Source organism: Xenopus laevis, chromosome 8L, assembly GCF_017654675.1.
Source record: "Xenopus laevis strain J_2021 chromosome 8L, Xenopus_laevis_v10.1, whole genome shotgun sequence".
Lineage (NCBI taxonomy): Eukaryota > Metazoa > Chordata > Amphibia > Anura > Pipidae > Xenopus > Xenopus laevis.
This window is the reverse complement of record NC_054385.1, coordinates 28,367,220-28,393,482: the sequence shown is the minus strand read 5'-3', so window position 1 is coordinate 28,393,482 and position 26,263 is coordinate 28,367,220. Positions and strand designations below refer to the sequence as shown.

Sequence of the window (26,263 nt, the reverse complement as noted above, 5' to 3'; positions counted from 1 at the left end):
CTGGTGAGGGATAAGGTTTATGTACACCTTTAACATAAATAAAAAAGCAGTTGGATATTCTGGTCCAATAAAGAAAACTACATATGCCTATGTGATTACAATCCATGGACAGACTGTAGAAGCAGGTACTGATAATGGGACCTGTTATTCAAAAATCTCAATACCTAGGGTTATCTGGATAAGTGGACTTTCTGTAATTTGAAACTCCATACCTTAAGTCTAAATGAATTGCTAATTAGCCATACAGGCTGTGAATTCAATATGTGGCTGGTATTAAAGAGGTGAAGAGACAACACCCCAAAACAGATAAAAAATAATACTTTATTATATAAATTAAAAAAAACAATATAATAATATTTGTGCTGCAATGCCTTTTTCGAAATACATTACTAGACATAACAAGGAGAATGTGAGTGTAGTTACTACACTTTATCTTATCCAAAAAGTCAGAAAAGCAAAGCAGTGCTGCACTTTTAATATATGCTGCTACCCAGCATTCCCTGCGCTATCCCTCCTACAACGTGCTCCCTGTTATTGCTTTTCCACCAAAGGAAAGTTGGCTGCACTGTGGCGCTGCTACCAGCAGAGGGAGCCTTCTCCCCTTCTAAGGGAACCCGTGAACGTGTGACTTCCGAACGTGCCAGGGAGTGGGAGTGAAGATGGATCGATCCTGGAAGTAACTGCACTGCCTGTTACTCCCTCCCTCTCAGAGATAGCGACGTGAGAGTGTCTGGCGCTCTGAGCACTGGATCCTGCTCTCCTTCCTCTTGGCATAGACACACAGGCAAGTGACAGCCTGCCCTTTACTTGGGAGAGACTTGATCCCTTCCTGGATTTTTGGGGGAAATTGCCAGGGATGTCTGGGCAGCCTGGCATAGCACACTGGATCTGTCCGTCTGTGTGTATTGCACCCTGGGTCCCTTGCCCTGCTCTGCATAATCATTACTGTGGATTTTGCTATTATTAGAGCCTGGCACAGTGCATTGGTCCCATGCTGGCAGCTTTTGGGCTATGCATGTACTCAGCAATAACTGTGTGCTGCCTGCCAGTCACTTTGCACCCCCTGATTGCTCCACACTGTTGGCTCTAGCCCATCAGCACTGGGACAGGCATATGGGCACTAGCCCTGGGCACGGAGGTGACAGCTCAGTGCCTGCTCCGACTCAGTAGCTCTGGATTTGTGCAAAGCCCTGTCTGATACCCCCTGGACAGCCAAGCCAGCACCTCTCTCCCTGTGAATCTCATTGCGCCCATCACTGCTTCTTCTGCGACTGACTGCACCTTGCTCTCGCTCTCCACTGAAGATGGGCAGCTGTCGGGAAAGTTACGGGTAATTCATGATGTGCATATGTGTAAATGGGCAGGTGAAGGACACATGGCAGGGGGCATGGGGGTTTTCTGGCCACATCACAGCAGGTCTAGGGCATCACATTGGCTCCCAGCCTGTGTATATTAGCAAGGACTATACACTTATACTCTCAATACAATGTAATGAGATCTGTGTGTCTGTCCATATATTATCTGGCGTGCCTCCGTCTGTCACACAGCTGCTGTGACTTCATGCACAGTACAACTACATGCAAGCACAAACGTTCTTGGCATGTGCACAAATATTGTATAGTGGGTTTGTATTTTTATTTAATGAGCACAGTCTGATTATACTGGGACGCAACACTCCAATAGCCTAGGATGAAAGCCAAATCTCATATTTGTTGTCCTGTTGTTTTCATGCTGCCTGTTGCCATCTGGGAGATAATAACAAATTTGGTCAATTTACCATATGTATATGTTATCATTGGGTCGGTTGTTTTGACTAGCAAATTACGAGCTTACTGGGGGGGGAGGATTGCTGGCTTAAAATGAATTAATAAATTGCCTGGATCTCTGACAGCCTGTGGTTATGGGCAGATTCTACTCCGTGGAATCATTTAACTCATAAAGCCTAATATTACTGGGCCCCCTAGCGCTATAAACAGCCACTTTATATCTGACGTATTTTATTTGTATTTTTGATTTAACGTGGTTATAGAGGAAAATACAAGAGTTTATGATAGTATAATATTCATGTTGCTTGTATGATCCTGTGTGATAATTAGATTACTGTCTTTGTATAAAATGAACGAGTTATTAAAAGTGACTTCCCTCTCAAATGTTATAACGTCACAATGGAAATATTACGCACCATCGTGACATCACTCATTCATTACTTATGAAGCAACACATACATTCTTCCAGTTTCTGCTTATGCCTATATGTGCCTCTTTCAGGAAACCCTCTTAATTCTAAACGTTAACCCTAAACATTGATTATAACATTCAGGAAACCCCTAAATGTTAGCCCCACTGCTAAGCACTTTAATCTAGAATGCTAAATGCTTTATAATATTGTGTTTAAAGAGGAAGTTCACATTTACAGTAACATCATGGTATAGATGGACTTATTCTAAGCAATGTTTCAGTTGTTTTTCTTTATTTATTTTTTATGAATTACAGTTGTTCCTATTCTGGCTCTTTCCTGCTTCCAGCTGCTATCTGCTTATGTGGGTCGCTGTCCCAGCAACCAAAACACAGATGACATTAAATTTTATTCTGTTTTTTTTATCGCTTATTATGTATCTTCTATTCATTCTATTTCTTGATTTAAAACACTGCTTCCTGGTTGCTAGGGTTATTAACCCCTAGCTACCAGATTACTGTTTGAATTCCAAGCTTCAAAGCTGCAGAATAAAAAATTTAAATAATTAAAAAATTTTAAATGAAGTCTCAGTACAAAGTCAATCCAGGGACTGGTCAGATTGCCATCTTGGGTGTCAGAAGGCAATTTTTTTCTGCTGTAAGCCAAAAGGTTTGAAATGTTTCTTCTAAATAAACTAGTACTGAGGAAGGTTTCACTTAGACAAAGAGGTTAAACTTGATAGACACAAGTCTTTTTTCAACCTCATTTACCATGTTACCACAACGGATAAAATAAAGACAGATTCTACATTGTTTTAGACTTGTCTACACCATACTTAAAGTCAACAGAAGTTTTGCATATGTTAAAAAAACCTTTATTTATAATAAATTGAATAAAAGCAAGTTAGTTTAAGTAGCAATAATGAGCTCAGTATAAACAAATTCTCCTATATATTTGTTTTGTCTCACTTTTATAGATAAGGAGCAGTTCATTCATAGATTTTAATCATGAGCTGGGAACTGAACTAACTCCTCCTTCTCCCATGATTGTTTTAAAGAACCAAGATGATGGGATCAAGTGTAAAACCAGTGATTTCCGCTTTTCAGCAAGTTGACCCACTATTGGGTACCAGCTTGGACACTGTACGATGCATTCACTGTACGACGCTACATCTTGAAAGAAATCCTTGAACGTCTATTTAAAATGCCTTAGGTACACAGTCTTCAAGAGTCATAAAGGAACATGGTCATAGTTTGTCTTGTCGCATTGGTTTTGTGATTGGCAGTAAGGGGAATCTCAAATTTAAAGATCACAAATAGCTGGTGAGGCACACGGTGGGAGAATTTACTTGGACATGTCACACTTGCTATGTTATTTATTCCTTAATATGTCTGTATTATACAGTATAAAACATTTGTAATGCCGTTGACTGGATTACCTTGCATCCATTTGCTGCTGGAAGTTTATTTAAAGGGGAAGATAGTCTATTTTTTATTGTAGGTATGATCATTAATTAGCTGATTGCACAGAACATCCTCTTAACATGTCTGCATATGTCTATTAATCCTTCCTATATATCCAGGTTTGGGAACCGTTATCCAGAAAGCTCTGAATTTACGGGATGCCATCTCCCATAGACTCCATTTTAATCAATTAATTTACATTTTTATTTTGTTTTCCCTTTTCTCTGTAATAATAAAACAGTACATTTTAATTGATAATTCCAGATGCTAAGATATAATTAAGCCTTACTGAAGGCAAAACCAGCCTATTGGGATTATCTAATGTTTAAACTATTTTTTTAGTACACTTAAGGTATGGTGATCCAAATTACAGATAGATCCCTTATACGGAAAACCCCAGGTCCTGAGCATTCTGGAAAACAGGTCCCATACCTGCTCAATCAACTTGTGAATTGTCTATTGAGAGTTTAAAAATGCACCCCAAAATACAATGGCAAGTCCTTTAATTTTGCTACTGTTGTTTCCCTGCAGGTGAATGACACAGCCCTGCCTCATTCTAAACCAAATGTTTTAACTAAAAATGGAAACACTGGAGTCAGAACTGACCTGTCCAATCTGCCTGGAGTTATTTGAGGACCCGCTGCTTCTCCCTTGTGCCCATAGCTTGTGCTTCAGCTGCGCCCATCGTATCCTCACTTCCGGATGTGCTTCCAACGAAATAGCTGAGCCAGTGCCAGCTTTTCAGTGTCCCACTTGCAGATATGTCATATCTTTAAATCACCGCGGTCTGGAGGGTTTAAAGCGCAACGTTACCTTGCAGAACATTATTGATCGCTTTCAGAAAGCTTCCTTAAGTGTTCCCAACTCTCCCAGTGAAGATCACAGGGAAAAAATCTATAGGAGTGTCCCCATTATGGCCTCCGAAAGGATTTCTTGCCAGTTCTGTGAGACCGAGCCGCCACGGGATGCCGTGAAAACATGTATCACCTGTGAGGTGTCCTACTGTGATCGCTGTCTGAGGGCCACTCACCCCAATAAAAAGCCCTTCACTAGCCACAGACTGGTGGAACCAATTCCAGACGGTCATTTCCGTGGCCTGGCTTGTCTAGAGCACGAGAATGAAAAAGTCAACATGTACTGTACGACAGACGATCAGCTCATCTGTGCCTTATGCAAACTGGTTGGTAGGCACAGGGAGCACCAGGTGGCTTCTTTAACTGACAGATATGAAAAACTCAAGGTAGGAAACTGAGGGAGTATTTGCTCAACTGCAATAACTATATAAAGTACTTCATATAATGTTTATAACTCACTCTATTGCTGGTTTTATTGCTTGATATCCTGTGAGCACCCCTTATAAATCCTAATTCTGTGTGTTCCCGTAACCAATACACTATCCTTAAACTTCTGCTGATAACTCCTTCTGTTGCTTGAGAATTTATTCCACATGGCTTGTATCGCAGGAGGCAAGGATTTTACCATAACTGTTTTTAAATGTGTCAAGACTCAGAGACACAGCAGATGCTAGGGTGGTATTTGACATCAAAGATTTGCCCATTCTCTTTCCCCTTTTTTGTTTTTCGGATTTAAAGGACCAGTAACACCAATTTTTTTCAAGTTATTTCCTCCCCAAAATAGCTATAATAATAGGTAAGGCTTACTTCCCCTTGGCTTTTTTCAAATCTTTAGCCTGAATTTGACTTGCAATAGGAGAAAGGCAAAAAGGCGTGAATTCCTCTGTGCGCTGAACCAGCTTTGTACCAAAGGGCTTTTCCAGTACTGACATCTATTGCAGCCGCTACAAGAGGACAAAGTCCATTGTGTTTATCTTACCACTGACCGTGATCTCCACCAATACTTTAAAGAAACAGTAACACCAATTTTTGTATGCTTAATTCCCCCAAAACAGCTATAATAATAGGTAAATCTTACTTCCCCTTGGATTTTTTTAAATCTTGAATTTGACTTTCAAAATGCCCTAGGAGAAAGTGGAAAAGGCTTCAGCAGCTTGAATCCCTCTGTGCGCTCAACCGGAAGTCCGCTTCATATGGATAACCTAAAAGCACCTAGGCTTTTCTCAGTGCAGCTTAAATTTATGTTTCTATTTCTTCATACTGCTTTGGGGGTAATGATGTGAGCATATATTTTAGCTGCAGACACTGAAAAAAGCATAGGGGCTTCAGGTTTCTGGTATGAAGCTTACTTCCGGTTCTGCACATAGAAGAATTCAAGCTGCTGACGCCATTCTCCTATAGGGCACTTAAAAGAAAGTCAAATTCAAACTGAAGATTTCAAAGAATTCAAGGGAAAGGAAGACTTACCTGTTATTATTATAGCTGTTTTGGGTGAAATAAAGCATTAAAAACATTTGGTTTTAGTGTTTCTTTAAAGAATAGGTGTAGATGACAGTCAGTGATAATATAGATACAAGGGACTTTGTGCCCTTTCAATACATGTCCTCTTGAAGCTGCTGATGTCAGTACTGGAAAAACACTGTGGAATTAAATACAATAACCTGATGGTTTTTAGTGGCTTTAGCGATATATACATGGTGGCGCAGAGTTTAGATGTGTCTTGGGTTCAATCCAGACCAGAACGCTATCTGCAACTAAGTGTATATGGAGATGAAAGAAAGAAGAAAATCTTTCCTTAAGCTTTCCATGACTCTCTATTATATCTTAGGAGAGGGCCACATTGGTGATCTTAAAAACACTGGCTAGAGGGAAGCAGTTTTGTCCCTCCAGCTCTCATGAAAGTGCAGAAATTATCCTTAAGGTGGCCATACACGGAGAGATCCACTCATTTGGCGATGTCGCCAAACGAGCGGATCTCTCCCTATGCCCACCTTGAGGTGGGCAATATCAGGCTGATCCAATCTTGGGCCCTAGGGCCCAACGATCTGATCCTAACGAATGGTAATGGGCGGTCGGATCGTGGGACCGCATCAAAGAATAGATGCGGCCGCGATCCAACGGGAGGCCCCATACACGGGCCAATAAGCTGCAGACTCGGTCTGTCAGCAGCTTTTATCTGCCCGTGTATGGCCAGCTTTACATAGAGCTTTTTCCTCCATGGAGAACCTGCCTAAATTGTTGGGTCACACTCACAGCCCTTCTTAAGCCATGCTGAATCAAAGAGACCAACAAGAATGTTTTAAATCCTTAGAAATACCCTTACAAAAGGCACCATGCGGTACCATACCAATGATCCTCAAGATTAAAGAAAGTACAGGTATGTGTCCTTTACTTAATTTGGATCCACATACTGTACCTAAAATCTAAAAATCATATAAACGTTAAATACACCTAATACGTTTTGCCTCCATTAAGGATTAATTATGTCTTAGTTGAGATCAACACAAGATAAAGTTTTATTTTTACAGAAAAAAAACATTTGAAAATTGTAATCATTTGTTTGAATATAAATATAGCAAAGTTTAGGGAAGATAGCCTTCCCGTAACTCAAAGTTATTTGAATAATGGGCTTCCAGATAATGGATCCCATACCTGTGGCAGTATACCTTTACTAGACATTGGAATTGTAATACATTGTAGATACTTATTACTTTTCTTTGACAAAACTGTGGTCCTGTGGGAAGTGGCTGCAGTGTTCCTGAATTCTGCACAAATACAAAAAGGCGCTTATAATGAATCTTTTGCATCACAATGTTGTGCTAGCATGTTCATGTGACCAGTGCAAGCGGCCAATCAGAGCTTTAGAATGTTCACTGTGAGCAGCGAGGTACGCCAGCTCCGACAGGATCAGATGTCTATGGAATGTGTGAGAAGCGCCTCTGTGAAATTCATACATTTAGCTCCTATACACTATGATGATGCTGTCTCAGTTTACAATGCATCTCTTGTTACCACATATGATGAAATTAATCATAACCTGTATTAACATGTTATAGGTGGACTTGTGTTGTCAGCACCTACATCTAATACAGGTACAATGTGTCTCGTTGTTTTCCGTAAGCTTGTATGGGAAAGATATTCAGAGATGCATTTCTGCCGTATGATCCATTATTATTTTATCATATTCAAGACATGTTGTTAATTTGTAGTTCAGGCTTGGTTTACGGATCCTCAGATTTTCATAGGGAAATAGATACTATGTAAAAATAAAAATTTAATTTTTTCACCAAAGGGAGTGCTGGTTTGGAAACTATTGGTGTATATATATATATATATATATATATATATATATATATATATATATATATATATATATATATATATATATATATATATATATATATATATATATTCTAATGCAGAATCCACTGGTTTCTGAGCTGGCCTGTAAAGCAAATCTGAATGAATTACTAACTAACTTGCTGTGACTCAGTAGAAATGAAGGTTGGAGCTACTGGGGGTAGAATCCTCCAGACTTGTCCCCAACCTAGACCCGCTGGTCTGCTATAAAGGGCCCTGTCCCCGCATCCAGTAACGATAATTGTGAGTTCCCCCCGAAAAATAGGTTGGCAAGTAAAAATTTTATATATATGGCAAAGGCCTAACGTGTTTCGTGCCTGTTGGGGCACCCTGTCCCCGTATCCCTAACCTATTTGAAACGTTAACCCAACCTGGGACCTACACACATTAGAAGTGAAGTCACTGGTGGGCGGATATGATGTTGCTTCAGAGGTGGATCAACCAGATCAGGGGGAGGAAGTTACTTTTAACTTTAGGAAGTGGAGGCAATGCATGGCTGCAATGGGCCCGGGCATCCAGGCAGGGTACCTGTGGACTACCTGCATGCTCCAGGAATTGTGGTCTCTCTGCCCAAAACCAGACACTTAGTGGGTATTCTGCGGGTACCTGATGAAGGACTCTAACTGTCCCGTTTTTCACAGGACAGTCCCAATTTTAACAGCTCACCCCCCCCAATGAACTGAAATGTCCCAAGTTTCTCTTTGATCTCCTGCACTGATGGCAGAAAACGATAAAAAAATGTTAAAGCTTAATAAATAAGAGGCTTTTTGGCAGAGTCCAGAATACTCAGCACCTGCAATTAGATGCATTTGTAACTATTTAAGACAAGCAGTTGTAAGTATTTGGGATGAGAAAGTCTTTTGGGCGAACTGAGGCAGCTTAAAGGGCAATCCATTTTCATTAGAAAAACTATAATAACATAAAACATGACCCTAAAACCCCCAGAATTGTATTCAGACCTTCCATAACGTGCCACATTTTTAAAATGGACATGGAATTTAGGGGGTGTGGCCAAAAAATGGACATGGTCAAACAGTTTCCATGCTGCGGGAGAACTTTTTGTCCCTTTCTACAATTTCCAAATGTTGGGAGGTATGAACAGATTTTTTTATAGTAAATCAAACCTCAAACATAATAGGTGAATAAAGACACTCCTTGCACTTATAGTTGCTTGTGTTGCCAGTGTGTCGATCCCACCTCCTTTTCTGAAACACTCAGTGTTTGGCCTACTGTGTCCTAAATGAGTGATGCCATTCAGCAACCTTATCCGAGATCTCCCTATTACTGAAACTGAAATTTCTCAGGGAATTGGCACATTCAGTTAAGCTAGCCGAACAGATCCGCACGCAGACATATCCAGCCATTTACGTCAAGTGCTTTTATCAGATGGACTGGAAAGAGTTCTCTGTATGGCAGTCAAGCAGTGCAGATTAAGAGTGATTATGTTGTTTTGGGAGGGCTACAACTGTCACCATCAGTGCAATGCCATAACAGTGTATAATATTTGTGCTTGTTTCTACTCTTTAGTTCTGTGCCTGATACAACTAAAGTGCCTTGTTAATGTATTCAGACCCATGACCCATTTTCATTTTACTGAGTAACACATTCTACGCTATGACATTTTGAAATGTCCTTTATATTTTAGCATTTCACATTCCATGACTTTTCTTAAGGGGGATATAAATAATAATTTCCAGTAACGGGAAGGCTTTCCATTGTGCATTTATTATAATTTGATTAAACATTGTCTGTGGTTTCAAAGTTAATTGCAAATGGTATTGCAGCATTCGTCAAACTCTTTCTACACTGCTGGTTTAGACTTTTGAAACGATGTACCGGTAATCAGCCAAAACTCTGTTTTAAACAAAACATTGCATATCTTTTATTAGCTGACCACTGCTACATTGTTTGAGTAGTCAGAACAAGCTTCTGATGAAGTGACCGCTGTAGTCACGAAACGCGTTGAGCCATGCACTCCCCTGCCCTACTCATTCGGATTTCTGTGTTTTTAACCAAGTTTATATAATAAAAGAAGATTTTATACAGTTCATTCATCTAGTGTCTCTATCCAAAGAAGAATCCGAGTCATGCGCCTTCAATATAGTGTCAAGCAGTAAAAAAGGCAGGCGACAGACAGGGGCAGATTTATTAAGTTGTGTTTTCCATAAAAAAAAGTTTTAGAGGTTATTTTGCAGTCAAAAATAATTTTTTTGGGTAAAAAAACCCTCAAATTTATCAATATTTATTATACCCCAACTCTGGAAATAGCTTAAATCTGAAAATACACCATCTAAAACCTGTCGAGGTCATGTAGAATGGCAGAGCGTTCCCTTGAACCATTTGAAGATGTTAATAGCCTTCATGATGTTCAAGTTTTTTTTCAGATGGTTTTGTCCAAAAACTCGATCAATTTGAGCGATTCAAGTTTTTTTTGAGTTGTCAGGAGTTTCGTGTTTTTAAACCTGAACTCAAAGATTTGAGTTTTTTCTTAAATTGGGAACCATATTAGTTGTGAGTTCATTTGAGGTACAAAAATACTAAAAAATTTGACCTTTGATAAATAACCCCCTTTATGTTTAATTATAAACTGCATATATGTAAGGGTGGTTTGATTCTATTGATGAGGATAATTTTTCAGCAGGTATGAATTCTAGGGGAAATTTTGCATTTCACCAGCAGCAAATATTTTTGAAATGTATTTTGTGCAAAAATGTTGCCGCAAAAAAATGTCCATTGATATTTTGCAATTTTTCCAGCAGTCTTGCCAGTTTTTTAGTGAAACCAAACGCGTCAGATTCGCTCATCACTATTTGGCATCTCTGGTGTAAGTGCATTAAAATCAATGCTTAAATGCATATATATGAGCCTTTACTAGGAATTTTGGGGGTCCAGGAAGGAGGCTGTTGAGTTGAAATGCTCTGTGCATCCAGCCTTTGCAAGGTGCATTAGAACTTTCTCTTTATGAGGCTTATTAACGTACATACTGTAGGTACTAATAAAAGAGCAACCAATGAACAATTTATTTTGCACAAAGACCTGATTATTTAGCACCTATTTTAGTCAATGAGCACTTGTGTGTGCATGCCGTTGCCTCAGCCCCATCCCCTGTTATAGGGGTTATATATTGCTCATTTCACTTTTCCTTGGCCTTGTTGCCTTCCAGAGAAATAAGAATGGTTAAAATCAGCCAGAATCAAAGTCAAAACTCTTAGGTGGTGATTGATCGTAAGTCTACAGTCAGGGTGTATGTCCTATATGCTAGGGGAATATATATATATATTAATGCAATTCAGCAAGATATTACTTATCCTTTCATGAAGTAATGAGAAAATGAACACCAGAATGTCCTCTTTAAATAGCTGTATTTTTACATGAGAAGCAGAGAGCAAGAGCGAGCCCAGAGGTTAAGTGCTCTCACTGTGACTCTTGTTTTCATGCTGGGACTGAAGATTAAATATCTGTGTCAGCTGCTTGTGACCTTGGAGAAAGCACAAAAAGGCCCACTATGCCCTCACATTTCCCTCCAGTTGCGTGCAGGAGTAGAAAGCACTGACATAGTTTTAAGGACTCTCTCTGTTCAAGCTCTGAGAAGACTCTAAGGAGTTTCATTTAAAGAGCTACAGTATTTAGTCATTATTTTTCCTAATGATATAAGATCTTCACCCTTGAATGGTTGTTTCTAGTTTGGGGATTATAATAGAACAATAGGGTTGTGAGAGGTGATAAGGAGTCTGTAAACAAGGCAAGGCAGAAACTGCAAGCTGCAAATTAGACCAAGTAGTAGTGCTGCCTCCACCCTGCTGCCACTCAGTCCATGTAGCTTTTACAAATAACTTAAAAGGCACTGAAATGTTTTAATAAATATATATTGGAAAGTTGCTTTTCTTTTAGGCACATTTTTATTTTGGGGATTGACTTGCCCTTTAAAATGCTGTGTGTTTAGATATATCCTCAAACAAACTCTGGGCTCTTCTAATAATGGGTATATAGTATTTATTTTGAGATTATGTGACACTTTAATTGCACCTTGGGGAATTTCATCTAATCAATGATGTGGCTTTTTAAAGGAGTTGGTTGTGCCAGAGCTTATTTAGAGGTTTCAGAGCAAAGGTGGTGAATACTATCAGTGTCAAGTCTTTTTCAAATTTTTATTTGTAGCTAAACCTGTGTTTTTTGCACTTCAACATTCAGGGTTATTCTGTGCAGGTCAGTTGTAAAGATCCATTATTGACTCCATTTTGCGTTGTGTTAGGTTGTAGGAAAAAAATCCAAGGGGTTGAATACTTGAGCAACACAATGTATAAAGCTGGTCTGGAGAGGGACATTTGGTGCTGCCAAGTGTGCCGTTTTTTTTTTACAGGGTAGTGATGTATAGTGCCTTCTGTTCCATCTGCAAATAGTCAGAACCCAAACATTTTGTGTTTACATTTCACAGAAAAGTCCAGATTTTTGCTGCAGATTGTCCCTTGAATGTCCTGTTCTCCTGCCATCCCATAATAATCTTGGTACATGAGACTGGGAGGGTACTCGCAGCTGCCTGGATATAAGAGAATGGGGAGTGCTGATGGGGCATGGACTTGCAGTGTGTCTGTCATGAAATGCTTGGGGTCTACAGAGTTATGAAATGCTTGGAGGTCACAACTGTGTCTGCCATAAAAATGCTTAGAACCACCCCCATTTATAAACACTGGGTAAAATTACTCCTGGACAGTAACCCTTGTCAACCAATCAGATGATTACTTTCAGTGTTCAACCTGCAGCTGACTGAACAAAACTAATCACTGATTGGTTGCCCAGGTGCAAATTAGCAGAGTTTTGATGAATAAGCCCCAATAATACTTGGGAGGCCACCATTGTGCATGAAATGCATGGGGTCCACAGAGCCATGAAATTATTGGGGTCATGAAATGCTTGGGGCCATAGTGGGTCTCATTTATAAACACTGGGCAAATTTGCACCTGGGCAGTAACTCATAGCAACCAATCAGCGATTAGATTTTTTTCAGTCAGCTGTAGTTTGAACACTGAAAGCAATCATCTGATTGGTTGGATCGCACCTGTCTATCTAGATCCTAAGTTTTCTTTTTTTTATAGCCAGACACTCTGTGTTATCCAACTCACCTGCTTGTTCAGCAATAATTTGTTCTGTTGCTGTACCACTGTCCTGCCCAAGCTACAGCTTCCCTTCTGTGTGTACATAATATTCTGTATAAATCACAGTTATTACCAGCAAGATATCAGGGCTTTATTCAATTCATAAGGACTGCGGTGTTAAATGGCTCCCAGCGGAGACATCAAATTGCTCAAATTACACTATGAGACTCTGCATTACTCCAGAATAATATCTGTTCAACATCTGTCACTGCTGCTTTCCCCCAGAAACATCGTAATGTCATGTTAAATTGTGGCAAAGTGAGTTAAGACATTGATGTTTAATTGGTTCAGCAATCCCTAAGGGTGACTAAACATTCAAATAATAAACGTAGGACTGTTATTAAGGGGTATGCTATCATCTCTTTGCGAATGATTTTATTAGGTCTCTTTTGATCTCCTTGTGATTATGGTGTATAGCTCCTGGGTGCCCCATAGCCACTCGGACAGGCTCATATTCAGTTTAGCACCTTTCTTGTTCCTTCAGTACTCCAGCTTCTGTTGACATGAAACACAGTTCAGGTATGGGACCTGCTATCCAGAATGCTCAGGACCTGATGTTTCCAGATAACAGATCTTTCCGTAATTTGGCTCACCATACTTTGTCTATTAAAAAAACGATTTCAACATTAATTTAATCCAATATGATTCTATTGTTTCCAGTATTGATATGTTATTTTTTGTAGCGAGCCTCTTTTTGCCCCATCTGAAAGCTGCATAGAGGTACAAGAATAGGGCAAATAATTAAATAATGATCAAAAAATAAAAAATGGTGACCAGTTGAAAAGTTGCCAAGAATAGGGCATTCTGTAACAAGCAAACATTTAAATTAAAAGTAACAATCCCTTTAACTGGCGAGCTGGAAAACAAATCCAGTTAAAGCAAATAAATAAAGGTTTGCTCCTTCCAGATCTCCAGCTTTTCTCTTGATTTACCCCGAGCACTACAGAAGCACATATTTAGAAAATGTTTCCATATGAAGCGTTGGCCCAAGGAGGGTGGAGTATGTTAATAAGTAGAAATGTGATATAATTATTTGGGGTTTCCTGGTGTGGTGGGTGCTACATTGCCAGACAAGTTTTGAAACTGTAATCTGATAATAACTTAATACATTGCTCCATACGCTGAATGCATTAGGATTTGAAAGATATCAGCAAGCTGCACCATTATTCTGGAATTTAAGCATGAAAAATAACAGATACTAATAATCCACCTTTTCCCCTTCCCAACACACCTGCTGTTGTAAATCTATGCAGTTTCGGAAGGTTGTATTTGCGGTATTTTGTAGATCTGCTCACCTACTTTAGAGTCTTTCAGGCCTTTGCATAGCATTATCCTAACTCCCAAAAGGGTAGAGAGGAGTTGATTGTGTGGTTTGATTGTTCTTTTAAGTAATGGGGTGTCAGATTACTGGAATTGCTCAATTTTTGCTTATAGTTGACAGATAAACCTAGGGAATGAGATTTTTTGCTATACCTGTGCTTAGGGTTGCCACCCGGCCGGTATTTTACTGGCCTAGCCGGTAAAACACCTGCCAAGGCCGGGGCCGGTATTACAAATTTACCGGCAATGTAGCTGCCGGTAAATTTGTAATACCCTTAAAAAGACCCCCTCGGCCAGCCCCCAATCCCTTGCAAAACTTACCTTGTCCTTCGGTTCTTGTCCTGGCCGCGCAGTGGCCCCGCCCCTTTGTGGAATAACCCCGCCCCTTTGACGTCACTCCACGCCCCCTTTTTGTACCCGCCCCCACCAGCCGGAATTTTTTTTGGGAAAAGGTGGCAACCCTACCTGTGCCAGAAATGGTGGAGAATAGGCTATATGCAAACATCCAAACAGCAAGGCCAGAGCTAGGGGTAGGTTGGAAAGGCACCCACCTAGGGCACATTGCTTGTGGCTGCATTTCAGAGTTTCAAAGTGAGCTCCTATGGGAAGGGAGTGAGCAATTGTCAGCCAGGAGGGTGGTGGTGGTGGGTTTCACTATTTGGGGAGAGATGTGGAGGTGGCTTGGGGGGGGAGGTGGTGGTGTGAGCAAAAGGGTTTTAGGCTGGCAGAGCAACAACTAATTAGTATTGCCTTGGGCACCAATGCTACTTGTCCTGGCTCTCTCTATGGTTTCTCTTATTATTGGTGAATAAACCAAAGAGAGAGAACAAACCCCCCAGTCACAACTTGCACTGAAGTACAATATAGATTGGAGTCAGGTGAATACGACTACTAAATGAGAATGTTTTGGCATATAGAGAGGATTTTTATTGCTTTGCTAATTTGTATTCACCATAATTATAGGTATTGCTTTCCTCTGATATAATCCCTACCATTTTGTCATGGTGTTTTTTTCCCTGGGAAAAGTCTTTGAGACAGGATGCCACATGTTTTACAGAAGGGAGTAGTGAGGAACACAACAGGGTTAGACCTTGCGGACATTGGACCGAAGATATCTCCCATTCATTCTAATGGATTTTAACTGATCTAGAGCAGCATCATTATTTGGTGAAAAATACATTCTACACAGGCAAATTATATCGGCTTCATGTTTTTATAAATGGGGGAAACATTTCTATGCAAATTGGTACCCATTTTTTGTTAAAAAAAAATAAGCAGTAACCACTTTAGCTCCCTCAGATAGACTCAAGATTCCAGTGCTGAAACATAGCAGTACTACTGAGCCTTTCTGCCTGGAAGGAAGCATAAATATGACGTTAGAAAATTAGAAACAAAGTACTTCTAGAAAAACAAGTGTAATTGCCATTTTGTTTTAAAATAAGCATATGTTAAAACAGGTTCCATTATCCCCAAACCCGTTATCCAGAAAGTCCAACATCCAGGAAGGCCATCTCCCATTTTAATCAAATAATACAACAAAAAAGTTTTCTTTTTTATCTGCAATGATAAAGCAGTACCTTGTTCTTGATCCTAATAATTAATCATTATTGGAGACAACACAATCCTGTTGAGTTTATTTAATGTTTAAATGATTTTTTAGTTGAGAAAAAGTATGGTGACCCAAATTACGAAAACAACCCTTATCTGGAAAAACACAGGTCCCGAGTATTCTGGATAACAAGTACCTGTATAACAAATTACACCTTGTATTTTAGATTTAGTGACCTTTCAGATCTGGTTCATTGGAGGACCAAATTCAAGAAAATCTTCAATTTGATATTTAATTTGCGAAGAAAAAGACTTTTCTCTTCAAATTGAATCTCACCCATAAGTTATGATAAACCATAAAATAATTTTTCCTCGTTGATTTAAATCTGGCCCATAACGTGTATGGGGCGAAGTATAATACTGGTAGAACCATTTCTTATACTTACAACGTTTTGGTTGTATTGCTTTTGGTTGTATTTGGTTGTATTTAGGAAGTATTGCTATAAACAAATTGCCACCTTTTGCAATGGGCAGAGGGTGGGGAAGATGATATCAGCAACAGGGTGAGTGATGTCAGGGGGTAGAGCACGTGACATTATGGGGGTTATTTATCAAAGTACAAATTTATCTCAATATTTTCTGCTACAAACTACAATCAAATCCGCTCGGGTTTTTTACGTATATTTATTATTACATTTTCCCAAAAATTTGGTTTGCTGGAAAAAAATCAAATCAGATTTTCATAAATTTTTCGGACTTTTTCATCCGATATCCAAGATTTTTTCGTAATTTTCACCTGAAAAAAATTGGGGTATTGCCCGAAACCCAGCGCACATCAAAAAATCATTGGGACTTCTCCCATTGACATATATGCAACCTTGACAGGTCTGAGATGCTGGATTTTCAGATAAAGACTTTTCCATCCTCGTGGTTTAATAAATTCCGAAAAATTGGTGATTTTTTTAAAAGTCTGATTTTATATAAAAAAATCACAATTTTTTCGTGATTTTTGCATTCGGAGTTTAGTAAATAACCCCCCCAAATGTCATATCTATGATGTCCGGGTTCTGAAATTTAATGTCCAGTCCTAATGTTGAAATCTGGACAGGCTGTTTTTATCTGGACAGCCCATCAGAAAACTGGGCTGTATGGTGAAAGTGGACAGGCTTCAACTCTAGCTATGGGATATGTTATCTGTAAGCAGGGGCACTGCACCAATGTTCCTTACCACTGATTACAAGGGGTGGCAAAAATGCTGCTCCTGGTTACTTTAAGAGCCAAATTTCTGGTTTTCAATTATGCTCTCTGCACTAGCATTCTTGAACCCCCTGGACCCCCTCTGGCAGCATTGTGGACCCTGCTGGGCCTCCTCCGGTGCCAAGACCAGCAAGCCAGCTCAGGTGGCAGAGGGGCCAGGATCACCCCTGTCTAAAAGCCTATTATCCAGAAAACTCTATGTTGCGGGAAGGTCATCTCCCATAGACTCCATTATAATCAAATAATTCAAATGTTTAAAAATGCTTTGCTTTTTCTCTGTAATGAGAAAGCAGTACCTTGAACTGTATCTCAGCTAAGATGAAGTAAATCCTTATTGGTGACAAACCAATCCTATCGGGTTTAATTAATATTTATATTCTTTTTTAGTAGACTGGTAGGGGTTGTTCATCTTCAAACACTTTTTTTCCTTTCGGTTGTGTTCTGATAATTCACCAGAAATAAAAAGCTTTTCCAGTTACTTTCAATTTTCTGTTTGTAACCAAGCGGAACGTTTCATATTTCATTAGTTGATACATTTCTTGCGTTTGGTCCCGCACAATCCCTGAGCTTCATTAAAGGCAACTGTTTAGTTACTAGTATTCCACAGATGCTGCTGAGAAATGTTGGAAATTGTAACAGTTCAGAATTTGCACCTGGATCACTGACCAGCCAGACTGAAACACCAGAGACAGGGACATAAACTTCAATTTTGGAAAAACTGTAAAAAAAAAGATGGAAAGCAGTTGAAAAAAATCTTTATTTCTGGTGAACAATCTGAAAACAAATGAACTGAAAATAGTGTTTGGAAGGTAAAAAAAAAAACCCTTTAAATACAAAGGGGAATTAAAAAAGAATATTATCTGTCATTTAGTACTTTTTTTAAAGTTTTTATTTTTGTTTTTTAACAAACATAAACTTGGTTTACATACACGGGGTACATACACAGTAGTATATATCCATAGATTATTCCAACGATCAGAGAATCAGTATACCAGATTGTGGGCAGTACCGTAACTAGAGGGGGGCGGGCCCTGGTTGCCTCCTTCACTTCTAATACCTGTCTTAGGGATGGATATACACCTAGTAGTCCGGGGAAGTCCCTTATTATGAAGGGTCACTGAGGAGTTCTGGGGTTGGATTAGCTTCCAACCGGGGGGTCCAAATTTTATCAAACGTTTGAGGGGAGCCCCTGGCAAAATATGCTATCCTAATCAGTGCAGGGGTGTAACTACAGAGGAAGCAGGCCCTCTGAGGTATAGGGGCCCCCGAGAAACCCTAATATGCAATTTCAATAAATATTGGCAAGACTAGTAAACCTCTAGACATTTTGGGGGCCTGAAAAATAATTTGCTGTGGGGCCCAGTGATATCTAGTTACGCCACTGAATCAGTGGGAGAGTTTTGTTTGCCAGCGTCACCCAATCCTCCACAGTGAGGGGCATGTTACTCATTAATGTCATGATGATTATGACATAGAATAAGACTGATCTTGCCATAACCCTTGTGTGACTTTGAGTCATCAATCAATTAGACCAAGTAAACAAACCTCAGGGGATTTAACCTGTGGTATATCTAGTTGTTCAATTGTTTAATTAGATGATATTAGGTGTTTGTTTTTTGGTACTACAAGTCCATTGAGCAGCCATCATGTATATATATATATATTGTGGTGATGTGACCTATTAGCCAGCCTCGAAGCTAAATGGTTTCTAGACTTTCTCTTAAAGAGAGAGGCGATCTAGAGTACAGTTGTGCACGAATTAAGAAAAGCTTTATGTAGATTGACTTTGCTTGGAGAATTCTAGTTCCCTTGCATATGTATACTTGCAGATTTTGGAGTGGGATTTCATGGTCCCTTAACATCTGTCTCAGTCTGTTTTTGTGACATAAAAAAACAATCCAGCATAAACAGTTAAAATATATTATTTCTTTAAACTGGAAAAATAGAAACTGTTAGATTGTGCTAGCATTCTTCAACATATTTAAATATGGTATTTCATTTTTGAAATCTGTCTGATAAAGATTTACAGTTTTTGAAGAGGGATAATCCCCAGACAGCTCATGGGGTCTGATCTGCGCCTCCCATTAGTAGATTAGCTCCTTTCAAATTAAGTATAAATCTGCAAATGTGGTACTTATGTTTAGAATACCAAAAAGTGTTGACCACAAAACAGGTAGTCCAGTGCTTGTATATGGGGAGGGAGTAAAGCAAGGCTAAGGGTCAGTAAAAATAGTTACAGATGTATTACAGGTATGGGATAAGTTATCCAGAAACCTGTTATCCAGAAAGTTTCAAATTATGGGAAGGCCATATATCATATTCTCTCTATTTTAATCAAAAATTTGCCCATTTCTGTGTACAGGTAAGGAACATGTTATTCAGGATGCTTGGGACCTGGGGTTATCCAGATAACAGATCTTTTTTATACCTTAAGTCTAGCAAATTATACCTTAAGTCTACTAAAAAATCATGTAAACATTAAGTAATTATATCTTAGTTTGGAGGTACTTTTTTATTATTACAGAGAAAAAGGAAATTATTTTTATAAATTTGGATTAATTGGATAAAACAGAGTCTATGGGAGACGGCCATTCCGTAAATCAGAGCTTTCTGGATACTCATATCTGTAATAATAAAACAAGTAAAATACAGAAAGACGGGCCAAATTGGGGATGCTCACGAATTGCTTAAGGCGAGATATGATAACTATGTATAAATATATAAGGGGATCATATAATAATCTCTCTAATGCTTTATTTACCAGTAGGTCTTTCCAGCTGACACCCATTCCGATTAGAAGAAAAGAGGTTCCGCCTAAATATTCAGAAGGGGTTTTTTACAGTGAGAGCTGTGAAGATGTGGAATTCTCTCCCTGAATCAGTTGTACAGGCTGATACATTAGATAGCTTTAAGAAGGGGTTGGATAGCTTTTTAGCAAGTAAGGGAATTCAGGGTTATGGAAGATAGCTTAGTACAAGTTGATCCAGGGACTAGTCTGATTGCCGTTTTGGAGTCAGGAAGGAATTTTTTCCCCCTCTGAGGCAAATTGGAGAGGCTTCAGATGGGGTTTTTTTGCCTTCCTCTGGATCAACTGGCAGATAGGTAGGTTAAAAAAAAGTCAAAAGTTTGAACTTGATGGACGTGTGTCTTTTTACAAACTAACTTATGTTACTATGCTACTTGATCCAAACTAAGATATAAATAATTAATACTGGAAGCAAAACAATCCCATTGATTTTATTTAATGTTCAAATGATTTTTTAGTAGAGATTAGGTTTGGCGATCCAAATTACGGAAAGACCCCTTATCCCAGGTCCAGAGCATTCCCTTACCTGTACTACGACTGCCTCTTCCAGTGGCGTAACTAGATATTACTTGGCCCTTACAGCAAATTATTTTTCAGGCCCCCAAAATGTCTAGAAGTTTACCAATATCTATTGAAATAGTTTCTGAATTAGGGCTTCATGGGACCCCTATACCTCCTGGGCCCCCAGCAACCACAGGGTCTGCTTCCTCTGTAATAATGTTTCTGGTCTGGAGACATCCAACATATATGGGCCTTTCATTGGGATGTATCCCCAATTAGATTATCAGAATAGAGCCATGCTGTCATACTAAACTATGCACTATGTAGTGAAGTAAGAAGTGAATGGAAAATCAGGGCAGCAGCTCAGATATAATAGCAGATAAACTCTTCAGGAGTTAGGGGTACAAATATATTAAGCTGCTATTTATGTCTTGGAAAAGCAGCCCGAGGGTCTTCAACAGCATACAGTCCCAGTGGAAGTGCAGATTACCCTATCTTCCCATCCACCTTCCAGACCTGTCACATTTAATTTCATCACCTTGCCTGTCACAGATGCTGTCTGTTCATCTGAGCAGAGGAATGCCCCAGAAATTGCAAAGGTAACTCTTGCTGCCACGGGGTTAAATCAGAGTTTCTGATTTTATTATCTGGCCAAGCCCGGACTGGCACACTTAAAGTGTTTGCTAGAAGGGTTGGCATGCCATGATCTGAAAGTGGGAGTCACAGTGCTCTGTGTCTGACATTTATAAAAACAAGATCAGTTTAACCCGGTGCTAGTTTGGATTTACTGCGTCTGGGATATATTAAATACTTAGATACGCAGACACGTTCTGTGATAGACAACTGGTGAAATGCAAAACTGACAGTTCCAGCAGGTAGATGGGAAGATAGGGGAAGCAACACTTCCATGGGATTGTATGTTGTTAGAGACCCTTAGCCTGTGTTCTAGGACATACATAACTATTTGTAAGATTTGTTCCCCTTACTCCTGAAATAAAAAGGTTAGCTTCACATACAGGAAAGGAGGATATTGCAGGATACCTGTGATCATTCTCCTGTTGAGACAGGGAAATTGTCAATCAAAGTCTTGCTGCTTTATAAGCAGCCTAAGCAATGGAGCAACAGTTACATCACTGAGCAGGGAGGGCATTGTTTATTGCATTGGTTGAGGGGCTCTCATGGAGGAATGTGTAGCAAATTGGTTTTGACACATTGTGCTTTTGGATTAGCGTAAGACCTAAGGTTTTTGGCTTGTTTAATAATTTTTTTAAAAAAAAAAACCTTGAAATAAGCTCTTGAGAGCAGAGACTTCTAATCCTACCATTTTGTTATTTAACCCTTGTTTGCAACTTTAAGAAACCTGCTGCCACTGCTTAAATAAATTATGATGAGAAATTAAAGATTTAAAAATGGTTTAATGATTTTCTTTTGTAAGTGCCACTCTTGATGTAATACAAGGCTTCAAGCTAAAATGCCTTCTTAATTACCTATTCACATTTTATTAACAAAGGCACAGATTGTTGGCGAGAACAGCAGGAGCAGGCTCAAGTTAAAGGGGTCAATTGTGACCACATGGGCAGTGTGCAAAGATCAAAAATGGGTGCAGTGGAACTCTGTTCTGGAGTTGGTGAGTGGTAGGGAGGGCATAGACTGCAAATGGGTTGGCCTGCTCCCTCTTACACTCCCTAAAATCAAGATGCACAGTTATCCCCCTGAGTAGATGTGCTGCCTGAATGAGCACTAAGGGGTGTACTTTTTTATTTCTGGGATCTAGCAGTTCTACCTGGGGGATTCATAATTTGCCCTTAAAGTGTTTGTGGATGCCATTCTAGGTCAGGCTGTTCACTGTGGAGTACTGGGCTACCCGGAGACTGTCCAGAAAGGCGGTCAATTCCAAATTTGAAAGAGCTACAGGATTTATGACTACAAGGCTAAGGCTAGTCAAATCTGACCTGTGTGTTAGGGTGGCAAGAATGAAGTCACCTAAAGTCCATCTTGAATCCTGTTTCAAGTATTAATCATTAAATTAAGTTTAAGTGGTAGTTCACCTTTAAATAAACTTTTGGTACGAGTCAGATGGAGATATCCTGAGACAAATTGATATTGGTCTTTGGAGAAACGTAGGCAGAGGATCAGCTCCTCTGCTGCTGCTGGTGGATATCAGCCAAAAACTGCGAGAGTTTGTATGTCACAGCCGAAATTCGCCACACCTGTCAACACCCAGACAGAGACAGTGCTTCTCGGTGCAGGCACATCAATCAGGACAACAGCAGAAGAGGAGCGGATTCTTGGCCTGCGTTTCTCCACAGGCTGAGATGCGCCTAGTCTATCACTAACCTAACAGTACAATGAAATTGTAGCCATAGAGAGCAACAGTTTTTTGGATGCTGGGGTCAGTGACCACCATTTGAAATTCACTCCTCTGCTCCTGCTGTCCTGTCCGATGTGCCTGCACCTGGAAGCATTGTCTTTGCCCAGGTGCAGGCAGAGGGATAAATGCAGCTGTTTGTGGTCAATGATCTGCTCTTTAACAGCTTAACAGCTACTGGTTCATTCTATTGGTACATTACAGTCTATATTCACCCCTATTGACCTATCCTTTTTATTGATTTTCCCTTTTCCATTAAAGGAGACGGAAAGGCTTTGTGCACTTGGGGTGTCAAATGTGCAAGTGCACAAAGCCTCCATCCTCTTGTCTCTTTGACAGCTCTAAGGGCTTTAGCACACAGGCAGATTCGGGGAGATCGCCTGGCGACTAATTGCCTCTTCTTCGGGGCGACAATCTCCCCGAACTACCTTCCCCCGGCCTTCCGCCTGCTAAAATGAAAAAAACCCTGTGGCAATGCACTTGCGGCGCTTCGATTTCCGAAGTCGCGAGAAGTTGCCGCATGAGAAACCTTTGGGCGACTTCGGAAATCGAAGTACCGCGAGTGCATTGCCACAGGCATTTTTTCATTTTAGCAGGGGGAAGGCAGTTCGGGGAGATTGTCACCCCGAAGAAGAGGTGATTAGTCGCCAGGCGACTAAATCTCCCCGAATCTTAAACTTTATTTTAACTGTACTTTGTATTTATGGTTGTATAGGTACTCCCTGTTTGTTCTATTGATTGATTGTTATGCTGTATAGTGCTTTGTGCATAAGTAGCGCTATGTTAATAAAAATATCCTATATACTAACCGAAGGCCTATCTATGTCCCGAGTGGAGGGGAGGCAGATGCGCACGCAACTTCGGTTAGGATCTATGAGATGCGCGCGCAACTTCAGCCGAAAGACATAGATGCGGCCTTCGATTAGCAGATGTGCTGGAAGGTTAGGATCAGAACAGGTTAGGATCGGGGAGGCAGATGCGCTGGAAGGTTAGGATCTAGGGAGGCAGATGCGCTCACCGTCTCCTTCTGCCTCCCGCCGCCTCTTCTTTCCTGCTCACTCAGGCGGCGACCGCTGGAAGGTTAGGATCTAGGGAGGCAGATGCGCTCACCGTCACACTAGGGGAACCGGTTGCGTACCTGCACGAAAGTCTGTATAAGCGTCGGCCATCTTGCTACTCCTCTGCGACTTTGTCATCCGCCCACTGCCAAATCCGCCCACTAAAGTCTGTATAAGCGTCGGCCATCTTGCTACTCCTCTGCGAGTTTGTCATCCGCCCACTAAAGTCTGTATAAGCATCGGCCATCTTGCTACTCCTTTGCAAGTTTGTCTAATGGCGGCGCTAGCGTCACTCTAGGAGGGGAACCGGTTGCGTACCTGCACGAAAGTCTGTATAAGCGTCGGCCATCTTGCTACTCCTCTGCGACTTTGTCATCCGCCCACTGCCAAATCCGCCCACTAAAGTCTGTATAAGCGTCGGCCATCTTGCTACTCCTCTGCGAGTTTGTCATCCGCCCACTAAAGTCTGTATAAGCGTCGGCCATCTTGCTACTCCTTTGCAAGTTTGTCTAATGGCGGCGCTAGCGTCACTCTAGGAGGGGAACCGGTTGCGTACCTGCGTGGGTGGCCATTTTTAGCAAAACGGGCTATATTATCTCCAAAAAATATTGATGTTGACATGATAAACAACCAAGTGATTGCATTACTTCCTGGACAAAGCTGTGTCTTTCTGAGTACTGACTGTATTGATTCTGAGGACGAAAGTGAGAAACTTAACTTCCCATTAGAATATTTAAACACTATCAACAATGCTGGATTACCACAACACAATCTTATACTCAAAGTAGGAACAATAGTCATGCTGTTAAGAAACCTTAAGGGTAGGGGCACACGGCGCGATTTCGCCGCGATTCTGCGCTAAGCGAGTTGTCGCTGCGTTTTTTAAGCCGAAATAGCTTTGCTAACTTTGGCGCTGGCGTCAATGCAAATCGCGGCGAAATCGCTGCGCTAATTCACACGCGGCGATTCGTTTTCTATTGTCGTCCGAAGTTGCCTCGCTGAGCGTTTCCGGGCGACAGTAGAAAAAGAATTGCCGCGTGTGAATTAGCGCAGCGATTTCGCCGCGATTTGCATTGACGCCAGCGCCAAAGTTAGCAAAGCTATTTCGGCTTAAAAAACGCAGCGACAACTCGCCCAGCGCAGAATCGCGGCGAAATCGCGCCGTGTGCCCCTACCCTAACACTAAGCAAGGTTTATGTAACGGTACACGGTTGGTTGTGAAGAGCATGAGACAAAATGTTATCAAGGCAGAAGTGCTTACAGGATCCCATAGCGGTGATACTGTTTTGATTCCCAGAATTGACCTTACCAGTTCTGACCAGGAATTACCTTTTAAACTTAAACGACGACAATTCCCCATTAAGGCTGCATTTGCCATGACAATCAACAAATCACAAGGACAAACATTGGATAAAGTCGGCATTTACCTATCTGAGCCTGTGTTTGGTCATGGTCAACTTTATGTTGCATTTTCAAGAGTGCAGCGTTCATCTGATGTTAAAGTCAAGATTTTAAGTACAGCTCACCAGGGAGAACTCATTCAAGGACAGGAGAACATTTTCACAAAAAATGTTGTTTATAAAGAAATTTTTCAGTAACACTTTACTACCAATAAACTCAAAATTTAAGAATTCTAATAGCAGATAGGTAATAACAAGCAATAGGCACAGATTCACTCTACATCCCCACAAATTAGCGTCGCCAGTTGCTGCCTGGGGATGCCGAGTGAATCAGCACCCATCGCATTTTGCTGCCTCACTGTTGTTACCATTCTTTCATTAACGATTCTTTAGAGAATCGGGGGTTTACTGGTACATACAGATTATAAAGAAGGGCAAAACCAAGAGAAGTATCTTGCCCTTAAGCATATCTATTATTAGTGCTGTTGGTTTCTAGATGGCTCTGTCTTCACATGAAGTCACTGATTTTCGGTACTGTACTCCTACACTCTGTTCCCAGGAAAGAATTATTCTGGTTCTTCAGGATTCCCAACTGGGAGTTCCAGATAATTGATTCACTCCACATCATTTAATTTTGTGCCGCGGTGGATACTTGAAATCTTTGCCTCTGAATTATAAAGAATTAATTTCATGGAAGGTTTTAACTATTAATAAGGTATCACTTACGTGATAGCTAAAGCAGCATTGCCTTGCCTCATAGCCAAAACCACATCATTTAATGGGAATTCTATGTCCCTTGAATTATTGATGTTTCTATGGTCTGCTGTGACCAGAAGTATACTTTCAAATGGAGTATCTTTAGCTCCTCTAAGCTCTGCCCTGCCCTTATAAATGTTGCATAGTGCACAGTGGGCAGATAAACAGTGGCTAAAGTGGCGTACGGTTTGCTAAATGACAGCTCCGTTGAAGAGGACCCACATTTATGTAAATGTATTCATAT

The 26,263-nt window shown here is 40.4% G+C and overlaps 1 protein-coding gene across 4 annotated transcripts in view; it reads left to right on the top strand.

Moving 5' to 3' along the window:
* Nucleotides 1-14: 14 nt before the first annotated feature.
* The window catches only part of mid2.L (midline 2 L homeolog), a 191,309-nt gene continuing 165,060 nt past the window's right edge, over nucleotides 15-26,263 (top strand). Inside the window, exons 1-3 of one of the 4 annotated variants that reach the window (XM_041571881.1) lie at nucleotides 22-1,330; nucleotides 3,233-3,387; nucleotides 4,170-4,878. In XM_041571881.1, the coding sequence (XP_041427815.1) occupies nucleotides 4,219-4,878 (660 nt within the window). In that variant the 5' untranslated portion in view covers nucleotides 22-1,330; nucleotides 3,233-3,387; nucleotides 4,170-4,218. 4 annotated transcript variants of the gene reach the window in all.